Source organism: Podarcis tiliguerta, assembly GCF_965153285.1.
Source record: "Podarcis tiliguerta genome assembly, chromosome: 11".
Lineage (NCBI taxonomy): Eukaryota > Metazoa > Chordata > Lepidosauria > Squamata > Lacertidae > Podarcis > Podarcis tiliguerta.
The window spans coordinates 62,440,046-62,460,087 of NC_139544.1; the positions used below are offsets into that span (position 1 = coordinate 62,440,046).

General features: G+C 45.3%; 1 protein-coding gene across 1 annotated transcript; it reads left to right on the top strand.

Annotated features, from left to right (window-relative positions):
* Positions 1 to 515: 515 nt before the first annotated feature.
* LOC310659534 (uncharacterized protein) lies at positions 516 to 18,377 on the top strand. Its single transcript, XM_083403216.1, has 9 exons — positions 516 to 664; positions 6,124 to 6,163; positions 10,796 to 10,862; positions 11,557 to 11,734; positions 11,866 to 11,946; positions 13,453 to 13,542; positions 15,376 to 15,495; positions 16,514 to 16,604; positions 18,212 to 18,377. Exons 2-9 carry the CDS (start codon positions 6,127 to 6,129, stop codon positions 18,244 to 18,246), a joined length of 699 nt encoding a protein of 232 aa, XP_083259342.1. The 5' UTR covers positions 516 to 664; positions 6,124 to 6,126; the 3' UTR covers positions 18,247 to 18,377.
* Positions 18,378 to 20,042: the final 1,665 nt, after the last annotated feature.

Sequence of the window (20,042 nt, forward strand, 5' to 3'; positions counted from 1 at the left end):
GAGCTGGATGTATGGAAGTGAGAAGGCCGGTCGCTGAAGAATGGATGCTTTTGAATTATGGTGTTGGAGGAGACTCTTGAGAGTCCCATGGACTGCAAGAAGATCAAACCTATATCCATTCTGAAGGAAATCAGTCCTGAGTGCTCACTGCAAGGACAGATCCTGAAGCTGAGGCTCAAATCCTTTGGCCACCTCATGAGAAGAGGAGACTCCCTGGAAAAGACCCTGATGTTGGGAAAGATGGAGGGCACAAGGAGAAGGGGACGACAGAGGACGAGATGGTGGGACAGTGTTTTCGAAGCTACCAGCATGAGTTTGACCAAACTGCGGGAGGCAGTGGAAGACAGGAGTGCCTGGCGTGCTCTGGTCCAGGGGATCATGAAGAGGCGGACATGACTAAACGACTAAACAAGAACAACAACATAAACCTATAGGTCTCTGCTTTTCCACCTTCATGTTCCATGATCAGCCACCTTCCTCTGTGACCTCATAAGACCAGCCAGTGGCATCAGCCTCCTGGCAACCAGAAGACAACATCCATCTGGTGAGCCACTCCAAGGAGCAGGCTGGGGAAAGAGGCCAAGGGAGGTCCCGTCTTGGGTGGGTCTCTCAACCACCACACCAGAGAAGAGGCCGGCTGCCCCACAGAAACCTTCCCCTTGAGGTGAGTTGCTTGGGATCTCCCAGGTCTTCCCAAAGCCAGCAAACCACAACAGGTGGACATGAGGTGTGACCTGGATTTTAAGGATGGACCACGTAGCGTGTAGAATCTGACAGGTCTCAGGTGCGGTAGGATTCTGTCCGGGAGCTGGGGTGGGGGGAGAGATGTGCTTTTGTGAAAGACCACCTCCTTCCCTACAGACCCCCTCAGGTGCTGCGATCGGCAGAGGGGGCCCTCTTAGTAGTTCCTCCACCCTCAGAGGCTCAGTGGGTGACTGCTCAGGTGGAGAGGGTCTTCTCTGTGGTGGCCCCTGAACTGTGTAACTCACCACAGAAGTACACCTGGTCCCTTCATCGCACAGTTTCTTGAAGATGCTGAAGACACACCTCTTTACCCTGGCTTTTGACACGTGAGGTGTAGGTAACCTATTTTTTATTGTTGGAAGTCGCTTTAAATTACTTTTAAATTGTGTCTTAATGTTTTGCCCTTCCCTGGGATTTTATCTCACTTTGAGTCATAAGGTTTCACTAGGCGACTGAAAACCGTTACGTAAAAACCAATATTAAAATTAGCCGCTTAAAAACCGCCACCAAATCAGCTTCAGCAATGCACACATCAAACTCAATTAAAAGCACTGTTGCATATTGGAAGAGACCAAACTCTCTTCCAATGTGCAACAGTGGCTGCCAGAACACTAATAGCACAAAATTGGAAAACTTCAAAAATCCCAACTATTAATGAGTGGCAAGTTAAACTATTTGATTATATAGAATTGGCAAAAATGACACAGAAAATAAGAAACCAAAATGACACAAAGTTTAATAATGAATGGAATAAATTTATGACATACATTGAAACAAACGTAAAAAACTTAAAAATCACAGTAGGCTCGATATAACGCTTGCGACGTAAAGAGTTCTATGAAAATGAAACTGCAGATAGAAAATCCAATGTAGCATATTCCGAAGCCAAGACGAAGGGAAGTCATTTAATGTTGTGTGATCTAGTTAGTTGTTATATGTTAATGTAAGTTTAATTTGTTAGGGTTTTATGGTTATGTGATTTTTTCTTTCTTTCGTTGTTTGTCTCTCTTTTTCTTCTTTTTTGGTGTTTGGTTTGCCTTTTCTGTTGCCTAAATGTTTGATGTTGTATAATGAATTGAAATCAATAAAAAAAAACTCAATTAAAAGCATTAAAAAAGAAAATAGAGTATTTTCAGTTGTCTCCACTAAGAGAGGGAGTCTGATAGCGAAGCCTGGCCAGGAAAGGAAGTTCCAGAAGTTGTGGCACCACAACCAAAAAGGCCTCATCCCTTGTCCTCATCCAACTGATCTCAGAAAGATGGAGCTATTTTGGAAAGGGTCTCAAAAGCAACATTTCTGCCTTCAAGACAGATGCATGCAAGAGCAGGCTGTTCTCCAGCTATCTCAGTTCCAGCCCATCTCAGACTTCAAGATCAAAACCAGCTCTTGGAATTCCTCCCTGAAAAGAGTTGGCAGCCACTGTAGTTCTTTAAATGGAGCTAAGATCCTCTCCTTCCTATTAAAAACATTCCACTTGCGCCCTGAAAACCTCCTGGCTCTCTCTAAACTTCTCCAGTCGGGTTCCAGGCAAGTTTCAGCTACATCCCCTCTCTTCTTATTCAGTTCTCAGAATGGTTTATAACAGTAACAAAGCAACCATGGGAAAGAATATCAGACAGCCTTTCTCAGCCTGTGGGTCCCCAGGTGTTGTTGAACTACATCTCCCATCACCCCTAGCTAGCAAGGCCAGAGCTCAGGAATGATGGGAGTTGTAGTCCAACAACATCTGGGGACCCACAGGTTGAGAACCGCTGAAAGAGCCAGCAAAAATGACAGATAAAATGATGGCCTAAGTACATAAGAAGAGTCTGCTGGATGAGGCCATTGGCCCCTCTGGTCCAGCATCCTGTTCTCACAGTGGCCAAATAACCCTAAGAACCTAGGAATCGTGACAGACTGCTCCTGCAGCTGGAGGTTCCATAAGAGCAAAAGAAGAGCCTGGCCGCATCAGACCAAAGGAGGCCCGTCAAGTCCTGCATCCTGTTCTCACAGTGGCCAAGCAGCTGCCCCAATGGGAAACTCACAAGCAGGATCCGGGCACAAGAACCCTCTCTCTTCCTGTGGTTTCCAGCAACTGGAATTCAGAAGCATTGTGGCATCCAACGTGGAGACAGAGCAGAGCCATCCTGGCTCATAACCATTGATAGCCCTCTCTCCCGTGAATTTGTACAATCCTCTTTTCAAGTCATCCAAGTGGGTGGCCATCGCTGCTTCCAGTGGCAGTGAGTTCCACAGTTTTAACTATGCCCTGCGTGAAGAAGGACTTCCTTTTCTCTTTCGTGAATCTTCCAACATTCAGCTTTGTCCATGAGCTCAAGCGTACCAAGAGGGAGAGAGAAACTTTTCTCTATCCCTTTTCTCCATGCCATGCATGATTGCAAAAACTTCCACCATGTTGCCTCCTCTTCGCCAAATGCTAGGGAAAATAAAACAGAAAATGTGCAAATTCATAAAATGAATAGGCCGGGAGGGGTGCCAAAAGACTCAAACCAGGATGAGCGCCTAATGTGAAGTTTCTGTTCCCTCCAAGTTGCCTCACCCCCCCCCCCAAATGTTTATGAGTTTTTATCTCTGGAGGACCTCCTTCCCGACATGAGAGAGTCTTGGAAATTTCCCTCTCCTTAGCAGTAAGTAACACAAAGAGCCTCATTTCCCGGCGATCTTCAGCCTTGATCAGAAAGTGATGAACGCACACTCTGTTTGCAGGAAACCATGTTCTGTGTGTTGTCCTGTATACATTTCTGCAGGACCTCTTCGGTCTAGAACAGGGAGCGCAGGCTGGATCAGGCCCAATGGCCTTCAGGATCTGGCCTGCGGAATGTCCGTGGATTGGTGTGGGGATTCTGTTCATTCAGGCAGAGCCATTATTTTTCTGCACCATTCAATTCCCTGCCCACCCACACCCACACCGCAGCAGCGCCTCTGCCCTCCCTCCTCCTGACTTCTCCCCTCCCTGCCTAGAGAAGGAAGGGAGCTGGGCTGAGCTGGCTGAGCACCATGTTAAGCAGCCCCCCTCCAGAGCCAGCCCCAAGGGGTGTGGGGCGTGGAGGGTGCCCTCCCAGGCACAGGATAGCCACTCGGTTGCACAGAACAGTGCGCATGCCCTGCAGTCAGGGGCGGAGTGAGCCGCCATGGGGGCAGAGCTAGCCACCGATGGCGGACATACGCCGTGCCACCCGCCTGCGACTCCCAAACCTCCTTCCCCACCGAATGTGATTCGGTGTTGGCCCTTTGGTCTGTCTTTTATGGTTTTTTAATTATTATTTATTTATTTTTTCAAATAATATTTATTGAGTTTCCAACAAATTAAACACAACACTGCAAAAGACCAAAAAAACAACATACAATACAATACAATACAATACAATACAATACATAATAAAAAAAAAACATGATAAAAGAAACAAACAGAACAAAACAAAACAAGAACCATTTAAAATTTCAATTTCAACATCTTATCTTTCTTTCCCTTATTTCCTCAACCTCCTCACACCTCCCTTTTTGTATTCCACTTCTATTAATTGTTCCAGCAATTCCTTTCCATCTTCCTCTGTTTTCTATCCTATAATTGTCTTAACACATTCTAACCATATTTTTACCTTTAATGCTCAATTAATCTATTTATACTTAATTCCCCTTCCTGTCCATCTTCCCCTGTTTTCTATCCTATAATTATCTTAACACATTTTAACCTTATTTTCCTTTAATACTCTATTGATCTATTTATACTTAATTCCTTATAACATTTCTACTGAAGCCATATAACTTCATTCCAACGTTCTTCTAACATTCATTAATTTTACAATATTTCTATAAATATTCTTTAAACTTTTCCCAGTCTTCTTCCACCGACTCTTCTCCCTGGTCTCGGATCTTGCCAGTCTTTTCCACCAATTCATCTAGTCCATCAACTTCATCTGCCATTATCCTTAATTATTATTTATTAATAAACTAAACAAACCAAAGATAAAGAGCACAAATAAATACAGTGACAGCAGGTCTGAAAGCAACCTACGTTTGGAGATTATCACTGAACTTGTTGCTCCAAAAACAGAGGGGGAAGGGGCGAATGCCGCCGGCAAAGCGGCACAGGTCCCCCCCTTACCCAACGGCTCAGAGTAGACTTGGGAGTCATGGGCAGACGGCGCGCCAAATGTCACCCCCCCCCAGCGAAGACACCCGGGGTGGTCTGCCCCCACCACACACCCCTTCCTCTGCCCCTGTGCCCAGCCCTGTTTCCTTCCCGTCAGCTAGAAGCCTGAAGCCTCTGCCCACCTTCTGAGAGCCTGAGGAGGGAAGCTGGCAGCTAAGAGACCCTTCATTTGTGTGTTGCATCAAATGTTCTTCTCCGAAACATCTTTGATGCAGAGAATGCTGGACCATTCACTCTGCAGAGTAGGTTGGCCCCGAAGAGCACTCCCACACTGCCCTCTGCTGGGGGCAAAGGATTCTTATTTTATTTCACTTTTCTACCTGTGGATTTTGATTCAGCCAAAGTTTCGAGAGAAGTGGGAACAGGAGGGAGGCCTGGGACATGGGAACGAGACCTCAGCATAAACTTCTTGATGGCCTCGATGACAGGCCACTAACTCGCCGTGGATGGTTTTCATCACTGTGCGGCAGTGACAATTTATGAGGCAGCACTTTGCCAACGGAAAATTATTAGCAGCAGTCTGCCTTTGCCCTGGGGCTTGGGGCTGGGACACAAAATGCCATGATGGAGTCTACTCCAGGCAGCCCTGCCCACGCCCTGTGCTCAGAAAGCCATAGAGGCAGCCTCCATTTTGATATTCTTTCGCCCACGAAATACAGTTGTTAAGCCAAGGGTTTTCAGAGAATTAATGTGATGCGGTGTCAGCCATTTGTTCTGTCTTTTATGGTTTTTTAAATTATTATTTATTAATAAACTAAACAAACCAAAGATAAAGGACACAAATAAATACAGTGGCAGCAGGTTTGAAAGCGATGTAAGTTTGGAGATTATCACTGAACTTGTTGCTCCGAAACATTACAGAAAATATCATTTTTTCCACAAACCCACTAGGCTGGTTTTATATGTATTCCTTCGTGGTGAGTTAGCTTAACCATAGTTCCTCCTGACAAATCACTGATGGTGTGCTTTTTCTCTCTTCATTTTTAGCTATTATGATTGTAGCAGCAGTTATAAAGTTAAACACTATTAGTTGATCGTTTTCTGGAACAGCTTATTTTAGATATCCAGGCATAAATATGTCTTCCATGACTTTATGGTGTTTAAAGAATTTTATTGTACACCATCATAATGGGTTATTTTTAAACGAGTTAATGATTTATAAATGCCTCGGCGCATCTTTAGAGTAGACCAGCCTCCCAGAAGGCTCCCTCTTTTCTTTCTTTCAGGCCATGGATCAGAGAGGTTCTGCAACCCCCAGCCTCCCAGGTAAGAAGGGCTACTTCACACAACCCCTGAACACACACACACACACACACACACACACACACACACACACATCGTATCTTGTAGGGTAGGACAGGGCACAGGTTAATATCAGTGGAGCGAGGCAGGTGGTTCAAAGCAAGAATGGGAGGAAGGGCTGTTTCCCATGACAGTGGGTATGGGAGCTGGTCCCAGGGCCACCTCTCAGCTACATTTAAGGCTGCATTTGCAGGTATTCCGGCTAAACATTTGGCAGAACTTTCTGATGGTAGGAGCTGTTTCAGAGTGGAATAGACTGTCGGGATTCACAGAATGCTGTGTGAGATAGTAAGTCTGCAGGCTTGAGGTTGCTAACTGATGCAATTGGCTGATGCAATCAGCCTGCAATGCTTTCTGTGGAAGTGCTGGATCAGAAAGACTCAGCAGTGATGTGCTGTCAGTTGATTGGCTGTCATTGGTTTAAAAGGGAAAACCTGGCCAGCAGTAATTGGGTGGTGTAGAAGAGTGTGGTCAGAGAGAGAGAGATAGAAAGGTCTTCCTGTTTGCCTTAAGGGGCAGCCAGGTCTGACTGTATGAATTGCTCGTGTATTATAGCCTGTAGATTATTGTATATATGTTGTTGTTGTTGTTTAGTCGTTTAGTCGTGTCCGACTCTTCATGACCCCATGGACCAGAGCACGCCAGGCCCTCCTGTCTTCCACTGCCTCCCGCAGTTTGGTCAAACTCATGCTGGTAGCTTCGAGAACACTGTCCAACCATCTCGTCCTCTGTCGTCCCCTTCTCCTTGGGCCCTCCATCTTTTCCAGGGAGTCTTCTCTTGTCATGAGGTGGCCAAAGTCTTGGAGCCTCAGCTTCAGGATCTGTCCTTCCAGTGAGCACTCAGGGCTGATTTCCTGAAGAATGGAGAGGTTTGATCTTCTTGCAGTCCATGGGACTCTCCAGAGTCTCCTCCAGCACCATCATTCAAAAGCATCCATTCTTCAGCGATCAGCCTTCTTTATGGTCCAGCTCTCACTTCCATACATCACTACTGGGAAAACCAGAGCTTTAACTATACGGACCTTTGTTGGCAAGGTGATGTCTCTGCTTTTTAAGATTTGTATATATAGCTCACAATAAATATACTGCACTGAAGAACCTGGAACTCTGAGCATTTCTGCTAAAGCGCCACGAAAAATTCGCGACACAGACTCCCTCAGAAGGTAGTGGCCTCTCCTTCCCTGGAGGTTTCTAAGCAGAGGTTGGGTGGCCATTTGTCAGGGTTTCTTTAGCTGTGATCCCTGTGTTACAGGGGGTCAGACTAGATGGCCCATGGAACCCCTTCCAACATCACATTGCTATGAATTGTACTGTGTTTTATCTTGTATTTTATTCTGTGAACCACCCTGAGATCTTTTGATAAAAGGCAGTATATTAATTTAATTAGCAAAATAGCTAGAATACACTCCTTCAATCTGTTTGGTGCAGAATTTGGTAGATGCGAAGGGTTTCCTGAAGCAGCTGGGGAAGATAGAGCTGCCTGGCCCATCCCAGGCACCAAGTGGACCATCTACCGTACTTTTCGCTCCATAAAACTCACCTGACCACAAGACGCACCTAGTTTTTAGAGGAGGAAAACAAGAAAAAAAATATTCTGAACAGTGGATGTGTGATTTTTGTGGTTCATGCTGGGCCACAGACATGCGATCTGATGTGAGTTTGGGGCAGCCCAATGCAAAAATCCTGACAATCCATGTGGATCTGTGCTTTGTAACCACTTTTTTGCAGTATTGCAGCTCCTCCTTTTCTTCTAATTTCTCTCCTCATTGCTTTAGTGTTCCTGTCTCCTCGCCTTGCAAGTTTGCTGTCTTTACCTCCCCCCTTCCAGGCAGCCTCCTTTATTGCTAGCGTCCCTTATCTCGTTCCTGATTGGCAAACGATCAGCGGCTTTGTTTAAACACCCACTTTCCTCTTTCAAAAAAAAAAAGCATGATCTGCTTTTCGCCCCTGGGCAATTCGACTCCAGGGACCATGCATTCACTCCATAAGACGCACAGACATTTCCCCTTACTTTTTAGGAAGAAAAAAGTGTGTCTTATGGAGCGAAAAATACAGTATATAGTTGATCTGATGCCAGAACCTGCGGGGAAAGAAGGAAGGCTGGTCAACGATTGCTAGACCATGGACAGCTCCAAGCAAACACCTTGGTCCAGCTAAGATTGGAAGGAGCTGGCCAAGGTCTTTGCTGCCTGTTTCCAGACTCCCACCTCCAGCCTCCACCCCATCAAAGGACCAACACTCTGGCCTGAAGATGGACACTCCTTCTTTCCATAGGTTTCATGCATCCATGTAGTCCATGCACTGATAACCTTGAAGCTGGACTACTGTAACTGGGCCATGTGGGGCTGCCCTCAGGTCTGGTTCGGGAGCTCCAGCTGGCGCAGAAGACGGGGTCTTCTGTTTGAGAATGTGTGGCACCATTGTTAAAACAGTTGCACTGACCTCCCACCCACTGCTGAGACATGTTCAAGGTCCTTGTATTAAATGACAAAACCTTGAACAAGCATGCAATAAAACCATTAAAAGAGTTAAACTCAGGAATCCATTAACCCTTGTGGGAAGATGCATTCTTAATTGTTTGCAGGGGCCTGGTGGAATAGAAAAGTTTTTGCGGGTATGTTCAGGGAGGCAGGAGTTATAGCAAGTTCTATAACTTAGCAGAGTTTTAAACATTTCCCTTTAAATACACAGCGGTTTGCTTGTTGCAAGCTCGTTTTAGCTTCTAAATATTGCATTCCTGGTAATTCTCTTTTGTCCCTCTTAAAAAGAATAAACACGACAATCTTATTTAGAATCAGCAAGAGGCGTTTACTCACAGTATCATCAGTTCACAAGTGGATCCCTGAAGGCAGACTTAGGTTACAAAATATACACACATGGAACTATCCCACAACTATTTCTAGCTGAAGAGCTGTTGCTTCTTTGACGAAAGCAAGATGGAGAAGAGGGAGTGTGCTGCCTACGTTGCCCCTTTTGGTACCTGGGCAGGTAAGGTCATGCCCACTTCTAGTCATATGCAGAGGAAGTCTTGTTTTAGAAATTTATTTGTCATTGTCCGTATATACACAGTATACACAACAACGAAAATCAAACACCCACCCAAAGACCGGCTTCACATACACATTTGCACGTACCTCCAACACTCTCATCCCATTCAGACATAATCTATAAAACATACATAATCCAGAATATAACATGATATAACTTGTCCCAGCTCAGGAGGAAACAGGAAGCATCCCCTTGCATATCCACTCTAGGAATGTTGTACTTGACTGCTATGTGTTTCACATCCCACAGTTTTCAGCGGGTGTTTAAAGTTTGCCACAGAAGGCTAAATCTCTATTGGCTCAGTAGTGGATGGGGAGCAGCTGTAGGTTCCAAGCTATATATATATATTAGTTTTTTAACATATCATTTTCAACAGTAGTTAAACATACTTTTACATCTTATTCATTTTTTTTTACTTCCATCAAACCTGTCTGAAAATTTTCCAATCTAATCTCTTAGTATGCATTTCTTATTTTCCCTATTACATTTCAAACTCATAACCAATATCTCTATCTTTTTCTACTTTGTAACACTTCGTATATTTCTCCTTACAAAACTTATTGTAGTCCTACTAGCGTGATTTGTTGATTACAATTGCTCTTCAGATAGTTCACGTACTTCTTCCAATCTTCTGTAAATCTCTCGTCCCGCAGGTTTTAAACCCTTCCTGTCATTTTGTCCAATTCTGCGTAGTCCATTAATTTCGTCTGCCATTCTTCTTTGTCAGAATTTCTTCTTGTTTCCATTTCTGGGCTAACAATACTCTTGCCGCAGTTGTTGCATATAAAAACAATTTAACATTTTGCCTATTAATGTCCGGACCTATAATACAAGTAAAAATGCTTCTGGTTTTTTAAAAAATGTACATTTCAGCATCTTTTTCATCTCATTATATTATCATTTCCCAGAAGTTATTTACTTTTTTACATTCCCACCACATATGATAAAATGTTCCTTCTTTTTCTTTACATTTCCAACATTTATTATTTGTCTTATACATTTTAGCTAATTTCACTGGTGTAATATACCATCTATACATCATTTTCATCATATTCTCTTTCAAAGCTGTAAATTTTATCCTTTCATTCCACAACCTTTCCCATTCTTCAAGCTGTATATTATATCCAAAGTCTTTTGCCCAATGTATCATTACCGATTTCACTTCCTCATCTTTCAAATACCATTCCAACAGTATTTTATACATTTTAGACATTATTTTACATTCATTGTTTAATATTTCTATTTCATCTGGAGCCTCCAAGCTTGATACACAGGCAGTTAAAGGGAGGGGGGCTTCTCCAGGCAGTTTTGGCTAGTGGGCTTCTCAAACAACATGCCTTGGCTAGTGGCGATTTCAAGCAACATGCCCAGCTGTGCTCACTCATACACCACAAGGATCAGAAACGGGGGAATGGGCACGGGTGCAAACAGGGGCTACTAGCTGCAGAAGATCTATGCCTCACCATGCCCACTGCTCTGAGGCTATCTGGGGCCAAAAGACCCCCACTCATTTGCCATGTCCTCTCTCCTTTTCTTTCCCCTGCGTAGCTGAGCCTCGATGTTCCATGACCGAGAACACCCTGCATGGAGAAGAGGAACTGGATGAGGAGACGGTGTAAGTACAGCACATGGTTAGACTGTGGAACTCCCTGCCACAGGAGTCAGTGTTGACCTCCAACCTAGATGGCTTTAAAAGGGGGCTAGACAGATTCATGGAGGAAAAGGGCTTTTCTGAGGCTCTTACTTTTAGAAGACATCTGAAGGCAGCCCTGTTTAGGGAAGCTTTTAATGTTTAATAGACTATTGTATTTTAATATTCTGTTGGAAGCCGCCCAGAGTGGCTGGGGAAACCCAGCCAGATGGGCGGGGTATAATAATAAATTATTATTATTATTATGACAGAGTTGTTCCACCTGGCCTTTTGGCTTGGAATCAACTTGATCCCCTCCCCCTCTTTCCTTTTCCCTTTCTCCTCCTGTGATAGAACTCCTATTTGGGGACTTCCCTGGCTTTTTTCTGGCCCACGTAGGACTAGTCTGGATAGTTAGCCTTGGTGAAGACTTGACATTTTTATCCCCAAAAAAGTATTTGATTGAGTTTCCACTGAAATGAGGCTGCATTTTAATGTTTTAATGTTGTATCTTAATCTTGTTTTTTTAAGTAGTATTTCAATCAATTGTTTTTATATTTGGTGTTAGCCATCCTGAGCCCGGTCTTGGCTGGGGAGGGCGGGGTATAAATAAAATTTATTATTTATATTTTCATTTTTATTTTTATTAACACTGCTGGGTTGCTTGTCCTTCTCTCAGGAACTTCATTTCAACCTTGTATGAATCTCTGGGGCCTCTTTTGACTGAGGTGACCAAGCTCCAAAACAACCAGGACCCTCCTGCCCACCTGATGGTCGACATGAGGGCCAAGCTGAGGGAGATGGGCTCAACGGTCTCTGATGCCAGGAAGAAGATGATGCGGTACAACATGTACCTGGTGAGTCCTGCCATCAGCCTGCCCCACCTCCCTAGGGAGACGGCCCCAGAGCCTCAAGCAAGTACACCCTCCCTTCGGGGCAGGCTCTTTCCACAAAACCAACTGTGGTGCCTTTGCCTTCCTCCCCGCAGAAGAGGAGGCTCGCCAAAGCAGTCCACGAGAAGAAGGCCTTGAGGGAGCAGCAACTGAGGCAGCAAGACTGTAATGAGCAGGTAAGGCGTTTCCAACTCTCCCCAGTCCAGCGGAGTGGAGCTGAGGTGTTCCCAAAGTAAAGGAAGGACTGAACTCTGATTAATAAGAATACACACAGAGGCTTGAACCAGCAAGACTCTGGGAAGGGTGTGTATAATAATCTCTCTCTCTCTCCACCCCTCGGCCCAGGACGTTTTATTCACAAAGAACTTTTTACAGAGTGTTCGTAAGAACCAATTAGATTTCTTCTGAGCATTTCAACAAACCCCACGTGGGGACAAAGTTAAACTACCAAAACTAATTAAGCATGGGGTAAATAAAACAGAATGGAAAGTGAGAGCTGGACCATAAAGAAGACTGATCGCCAAAGAATTGATGCTTTTGAATTATGGTGCTGGAGGAGACTCTTGAGAGTCCCGTGGACTGCAAGAAGATCAAACCTCTCCATTCTGAAGGAAATCAGCCCTGAGTGCTCACTGGAAGGACAGATCCTGAAGCTGAGGCTCCAGTACTTTGGCCACCTCACGAGAAGAGAAGACTCCCTGGAAAAGACCCTGATGCTGGGAAAGATGGAGGACACAAGGAGAAGGGGACAACAGAGGGTGAGATGGTTGGACAGTGTTCTCAAAGCTACAAACATGAGTCTGACCAAACTGCGGGAGGCAGTGGAAGACAGGAGTGCCTGGCATGCTCTGGTCGAGGGGGTCACGAAGAGTCAGACACAACTAAACGACTAAACAACAAAAAAATAAAACAGAACTACAAAGGAGTGCATTTGGCAACCCCTGAGGTCATAAACAAGCAATATACATGATAAGGAGGATGGCCAGGAGGACAGCAATCATTATCACCTTTATGTGAGACCTGTTTCCTGGCCCTAAGATTAACATATCAGAAAAGCTACATCAAAGAAGCTTGCCCACTATCTTTATGGCCCAGGATGCCTGTCTGGCAAAGCAACTGGGCTGTGTACGTGACTCGACAAGCAAGAGAGATGGGCAGTAGAGGAAATGGCCAGAGATGGAGAGGGTTGTGGGATTTGATCAGAAATTATTGTCAATACATTAAACCCAGTCAACACAATGCATTCATCGTGGACACAATGGATTGATGCATATTTTATAATTCCTCATAGTAATCCCACCTGACCCCACACTCTGGATATTTGCACTCCTACATGGAGCCACTTAGAATCACAGAAGAGTCAGAAGGGACCCCACGGGTCATCTAGCCCACCCCCTGCAATGCAGGAATCACAACTAAAAAATCCCAACAGATGGCCATCCAACCTCTGCTTAATAGCCTCCAATGAAGGAGAGGCCACCAGTAGGAATAGCTCCTACTGTCAGAAAGTTTTTCTTGATGTTGGCATCCCCTTTCTTGTTACTCAAATCCATGGCTTCTGTTTCCACCCTCTGAAGCAGCAAAAAACAAGATTGCTCCATCTTTCATAGGATGACCTTTCAAAAATTTGAATGCACGCACTGCATGAACCTTGCCCCTTCTCTCTCTCGCTCTTTCTCCAGCTTGGAGCCATGCCCATCGCAGTACAAAGAGGGTACAGAGTGGATTTGGAGCCAGTCAAATCCAGCGTGGCCCAAGATAAGAACCTCCAGGTGAGTGAGGGACATGAGAGATGGAGGAAGGAGGTCCATATGGAGGCCTGACCACTGGGAGGAACAGAGGCAGTGTGGTGTAGTGGTTAGAGTGTTGGACTAGGACCTGGGAGACCATGGTTCAAATCCCTACTCAGCCATGAAGCTCACTGGGTGACCCTGGGCCAGTCACTGCCTCTTGGTCCATCCTTCTTCACAGGGTTGCTTTGAGCTTAAAACAAGCTACAGCACCTTGAGCTTCTCAGGAGGAAAAGGTGGTGGTTGTTGTTGAGTCGTTTAGTCGTGTCCGACTCTTGGTGACCCCCTGGACCAGAGCACGCCAGGCACTCCTATCTTCTACTGCCTCCCGCAGCTTGGTCAAACTCATGTTTGTAGCTTTGAGAACACTGTCCAACCATCTCTTCCTCTGTCGTCCCCTTCTGCTTGTGCCCTCCATCTTTCCATACATCAGGGTCTTTTCCAGGGAGTCTTCTCTTCTCATGAGGAGGCCAAAGTCTTGGAGCCTCAGCTTCAGGATCTGTCCTTCCAGTGAGCACTCAGGGCTGATTTCCTCCAGAATGGAGAGGTTTGATCTTCTTGCAGTCCATGGGACTCTCAAGAGTCTCCTGCAGCACCATAATTCAAAAGCATCAATTCTTCGGCGATCAGCCTTCTTGATGGTCCAGCTCTCACTTCCATACATCGCTACTGATGGTGTTTCCTGCTTGATGGTGTTTTCTGATGGTGTTTCCTGCTTGGCAGGATGGTGTTTTCTGATGGTGTTTCCTGCTTGGCAGGGGGTTGGACTCGATGGCCCTTGTGGTCTCTTCCAACTCTATGATTCTATGATTCTACTGGGAAAACCATAGCTTTAACTATACGGTGGTCTATAAATGGTTCTGGTGATGGTGACAGCTATCCTTTCCCACTTGTGAACATGCACACACACTTGTATACAGAGAAGAGATTCTGGCTAGGTCCTGCCCCTTGCTAGGCATGTGGATTTTTTCATCAAAAGAAAATCCTTCATCAGGCAGCACAAAGGTAAACTATGGAACTTGCTAACACAGGAAGCATGTTCTGCATGAAACCACATGAAGTCTGAAGGACAGTCCATGGCAGCAGGTCCAAGGCAGCAACACTGAGCATAAATCTAAATAGATGCATCCTTCAAGTGCTGACCTTCTGGAAGGGAGTGATGTGTTGTGTGGTCACACTTGGATGCTGAGTGCCTCCCTCTTACCTACAAAGCTCACTCCTCTAATTAGAATGTGCATAACGCTGTTAGGGGGTAAATTGCCCATGAATAGCAATTATCCTTCGCAGGCAGGGAACAGCAACCTGTCTCGGCTAGACCTGCCAGGCATATGGAGCTGTTCAAAGTGTTTGCTCTCCTCCCTTTGATGCAAGGAAACAGCACCGCATAGACCTGGACACACACTGGCAAATTTGCAACGCTCTGCTTGAATCACCACCAATGCAATCAAAACACTGAGCAGAAATTCTCTTGATAGAGGGCTTGCCAAGTTGCAAAGGGAAGCTATTGCAGAGTTTAGTGCATTATGCAGGCGCCTCACCCCCCTGGAGCTGGTCCGTGCATGAAAATCTGGGGTTTTAAATCAGAGGTAGAGGCACTATCCCAGACCTTTAACTCTGATTTTTAACAGCTTTAAGCCAGAAGCACCTGCTGCTGGGTGAAATTTCATTAGGAGTTTTTGTTGGTTTGCTTTTCTACTGATTTCATAAAAATAAAGTATTGCATTGCAAGCTGTTCTGGGAATATCTGCTTTGAAAGGTGGCATGTCAACTGCTTTCAATCAATCAACCTCTTCTGACACCCTTCCTTCCGTGCAGGAGATGCCACCACCAGAGCTGCTGAGGAACAAAGCCCAGGAGAGGGCTCACCGACGGGGTGTCAGCCTGCAAGACCCCCAGTTCGTTCCAGTGGTGGAGGAGGCCTCAGGGCGACTGCGGGTTAGAGACTGGGTTTGGGGGCAAGGGAGTGGGAGCTGACAGTGACGGGGGGGGGGGCAAGTTATAATGATGGGAGGCTTGGCAGCCCAGTGTGTGGTGCTGGTGCAAAGACCCTAGGTTTGCGGTATAAACAGCCCACAAAAACTTACTTAACTGCCTGGTTCAAACAGCGTTTTCTCCCAGCCTGAAAAGACAGCTAAGAAGCTGAGGAAAACATTAAGCGGCATGAATGAGGCAAGTTCTATAGGGCATGATTGACGGAAGAAGTGGCTCTGTGGCAGGTGCCACAAAATACCCGTTCTGCATCTCTAAGAACTCAAACGATTAACGTGCACCTGCACTTTGGAGCTCCTTGTCTATGTATATCAGGCAGGTGCATTTTGGCCTCTGCTAAAAAAAAACCCCTCTTGTTTAAACAAGCCCACCCAAACTCATAGAAAGTTGGTGCAAGTTTTCATCTGTTGTTTTAGTCTATTGTGATTTTAAGTTTTGCAAAAGTTTTAAATTGTTGTTGTTAAATTTTATTTTTATCTTTTGTAAATTGCTTTGAGGTGGTTTGTTTTTTGCTTTTGTTTACAATCAAGCAGTAAGTAAGTAAGTAAAGGTAAAGGTAAAGGGACCCCTGACAATTAGGTCCAGTCACGAACGACTCTGGGTTGCGGTGCTCATCTCGCTTTATTGGCCGAGGGAGCCAGTGTACAGCTTCTGGGTCATGTGGCCAGCAGGACTAAGCCACTTCTGGCGAACCAGAGCAGCGCACGGAAATGCCATTTACCTTTCCGCCGGAGGGGTACCTATTTATCTACTTGCACTTTGACGTGCTTTCGAACTGCTAGGTTGGCAGGAGCAGTGACAGAGCAATGGGAGTTCACCCCATTGCGGGGATTCAAACCGCAGACCTTCTGATCCGCAAGTCCTAGGCTCTGTGGTTTTACCCACAGCGCCACCCGTGTCCCTAAGTAAGTAAGTAAGTAAGTAAGGTCAACCAGCTCACCCCCCCCCCCCTTTCTCCTTTCAGCCTCTCCAAGACATCGCCGATGGAAGCAGCCGGGTGTGCATGACCCCTCAGGGAGTGCTGCAGAAAAGTGCCTGCAGGCTGGATGGCATGCGTAAGTGCAGGGGTCAGGGTGCTCTGGGATGTGCACACAGACCTCTCCCTCCCCCCCGCCCACATGTTTCTTGGCATTTGATGGGAGTAAACCCTTTGCAATGAGCAAGTCATGATCCAGCTCCTTACAAGGCCACTCCCACTTCGCATTGTTTTATGACACAGGACAATTTATTTCAGGGGTCAGCAAGGTTTACCTCGCTAGGGCTGGTTCACTCCAGCAGAGATCCCTCTGTGGGCTGGATTGTGTGCACACAGCTGCGATTTCCAGCATCTGTGTCTGCTTAGATACAATTTTCGGCGTCTGAGCATGTACAGATGCAATTTCCAGCACTGCGGAAGCAAGTCTGCGCACCGCGCCGTGCCGGTTTAGCGTAGTGTGCAGGGACTCACCAAGTGGGCGGCTCGGTTCGGGGGTGGCTCGGGCGCCAGTTAAACGACCCCCGTGGGCTGCTTGTTGCTACCCCCTGATTTATTTGGTTATGCCCATTATGGTGCTCAACTAGTCAGCCAAAGCCATTGCCTAGACCAGTGTTTCCCAAACTTGGGTCTCCAGCTGTTTTTAGACTACAACTCCCATCATCCCTGATTACCATAGCTGTCAACTTTTCCCTTTTCTTGCGAGGAATCCTATTTGGAATAAGGGAATTTCCCTTAAAAAAAGGGAAACGTTGACAGCTATGCTGATTACTGGTCTTTCTAGCAAGGGGTGATGGGAGTCGTAGTCCAAAAACAGCTGGAGAGCCAAGTTTGGAACACAGTGGCCTAGAGAAAAGGGCCGGCTTGGCCGGCTTGCTTTCTTGCTTTCTTGCGTTCTACCCCTACAGATGCAGGATCACAAGAACTGGAAGGGACTTGGGGCACCATCAGGACAGACTGACCCTGCCCCAAACTCACAACAGCAGCACCTTTGGAATACAGTGGTACCTTGGTTCTCAAATTTAATCCGTTCCAGAAGTCTGTTCCAAAACCAAAGCGTTCCAAAACCAAGGCACGCTTTCCCATAGAAAGTAATAAAAAAAAGATTAATCCATTCCAGACTTTTAAAAACAACCCCTAAAACAGCAATTTAACATGAATTTTACTATCTAATGAGATCATTGACCCATAAAATGAAAGCAATAATCAATGTACTGTACTATAAAATAAATAAGACAGTATTGTAGATGATGAAAATTAAAATAATTTTTTTCCTTACATGCACTGATGATAGTCATTGTTTGGATGGGGGGCTCTTATCCATTTCCGCAGTCACACAATCAATCAGTCAGTAGCTGAACTGGGTTCCACACAGTCACAGAAACAAATTAACCAAAAAAGCCCAAAAAACAAAAACGCAAAATAAATAGCAAAACCAAAAGCGCCAGACTTAATCTGTTCCAGAAGTCCTTTTGACTTCCAAAATGTTTGGAAACCCAAGGCACAACTTCTGATTGGTGCAGGCGCCCCGTAAACAATAGCCGACAGCCGCATCAGACATTAGCTAGCGAAAAATGTTCGGAAACAGGAACACCTAGTTCCAGTTTTTCGGCGTTTGAGAACCAAGGCGTTTGAGAACCAAGGTACCACTTCATTGTGGAGTCTAACTGGGTTGCCCTTCTCTTTCAGCTTCTCGTCCATCCCTTGATAGAGGCCAGATGTGATCGTGGAAGGTGGCAGACAGATCTCTCATTGCTTTTCCTTTGGGACCCCATGGACCAAAGCGAGGCTCAACATGGCTGAGCTGTGCCCCTTGTCACCCAGTAGCACCAATTAAACCTCATTTCTTCCATGAGTTCCAGGATAGTTGCCTCTTCTTTCCAATACAACCACTCTCTTTTACAAATGGTTGGTTTCTTGTAAGATGCTAACTTGCAATGGTTAGGGCAGGCATAGGCAAACGCGCCCCTCCAGATGTTTTGGGACTACAACTCCCATCATCCCTAGCTAACAGGACCAGTGGTCAGGGATGATGGGAGTTGTAGTCCCAAAACATCTGGAGGGCCGAGCTTGCCTGTGCCTGGGTTAGGGCCATAGATGTAAAGCACATTCAAAGCACACACACACACACACACCAAGAATACTGGAAACTGTAGTTTGTTAATGGTGCTGGGAATTATAGCTTTGTGAGGGGTAAATGACATTGGACTGGATGACCAACTCTATAATTCTATGTAAATTCATATGAATGCCTTCACTTCTTTCACACCTTGTGCCATGGAAAAACTGGAAACTTGGTGTGATTTTCAACTCTTGATTAGTTAAAAGATAAGCAGGTTTAGTTAGATCATCAGCATTAGACGTGAGTAATCTTCCATCTATTTTGGCATTCTAATTATCCTGTCATGATGCTGTGATTTATGATGCCAGTCTCTTTAAGATGATATTTAAGTGCTTCATTTATGCCTGTTAATGCTTCATTGTTTTAATGTTTATCCTGCTCTTTAAGGGAAAAGAAAAATTCAGAGCATCTAAAAGTAAAATAGAGGGGGGAAATAAGTAAAGCAAACAAGAAGGATGAGCCACTTCTGGATTTTTGTGGGGCAAAGGATACTGGGAAACAGCAGCCTTGACCTCTCATGGGACCCAACTAAGAACAGAACAGAAATTCTGTTTGGTTCTCATTTAAAGGCAAACCTCCCTCTCTTTCCAAAATAATACGAAAACAGGAACACAGAACCACCATTTAAAATTTGTATGGTTTCTCCATCTAAGCAATGTGTTCAGAAATGCATATATGGGGGGAGGGGGGAGAGCCTATGAATCCATACAAGTGAAAACAGCATAGAAAAATAATAATAATAATAATAATAATAATAATAATAATAATAATAATAATTTATTATTTATACCCCGCCCATCTGGCTGGGTTTCCCCAGCCACTCTGGGCGGCTTCCAAAAGAATATTAAAATACTGTGATACATCAAACATTAAAAGCTTCCCTAAACAGGGCTGCCTTCAGATGTCTTCTAAAAGTCTGGTAGTTGTTGTTCTCTTTGACATCTGGTGGGAGGGCGTTCCACAGGGAGGGCGCCACTACCGAGAAGGCCCTCTGCCTGGTTCCCTGTAACTTGGCTTCTCGCAGTGAGGGAACCGCCAGAAGGCTCTCGGTGCTGGACCTCAGTGTCCGGGTAGAGCGATGGGGGTGGAGACGCTCCTTCAGGTATACTGGACCGAGGCCGTTTAGGGCTTTAAAGGTCAACACCAACACTTTGAATTGTGCTCGGAAACGTACTGGGAGCCAATGTAGGTCTTTCAAGACCGGTGTTATATGGTCTCGGCGGCTGCTCCCAGTCACCAGTCTGGGTGTGTTATTGGGAGAATGTGTTATTGGGAGAAATTGCTTTGTAAAAACGTATGTATTAGGCAACATCACACAGAAACATGTATAATGAGAAATTCACACTAAAATGCTGATGAATTTTCATGAGAAAAATAAAAATTTCATGATCCTTTAAA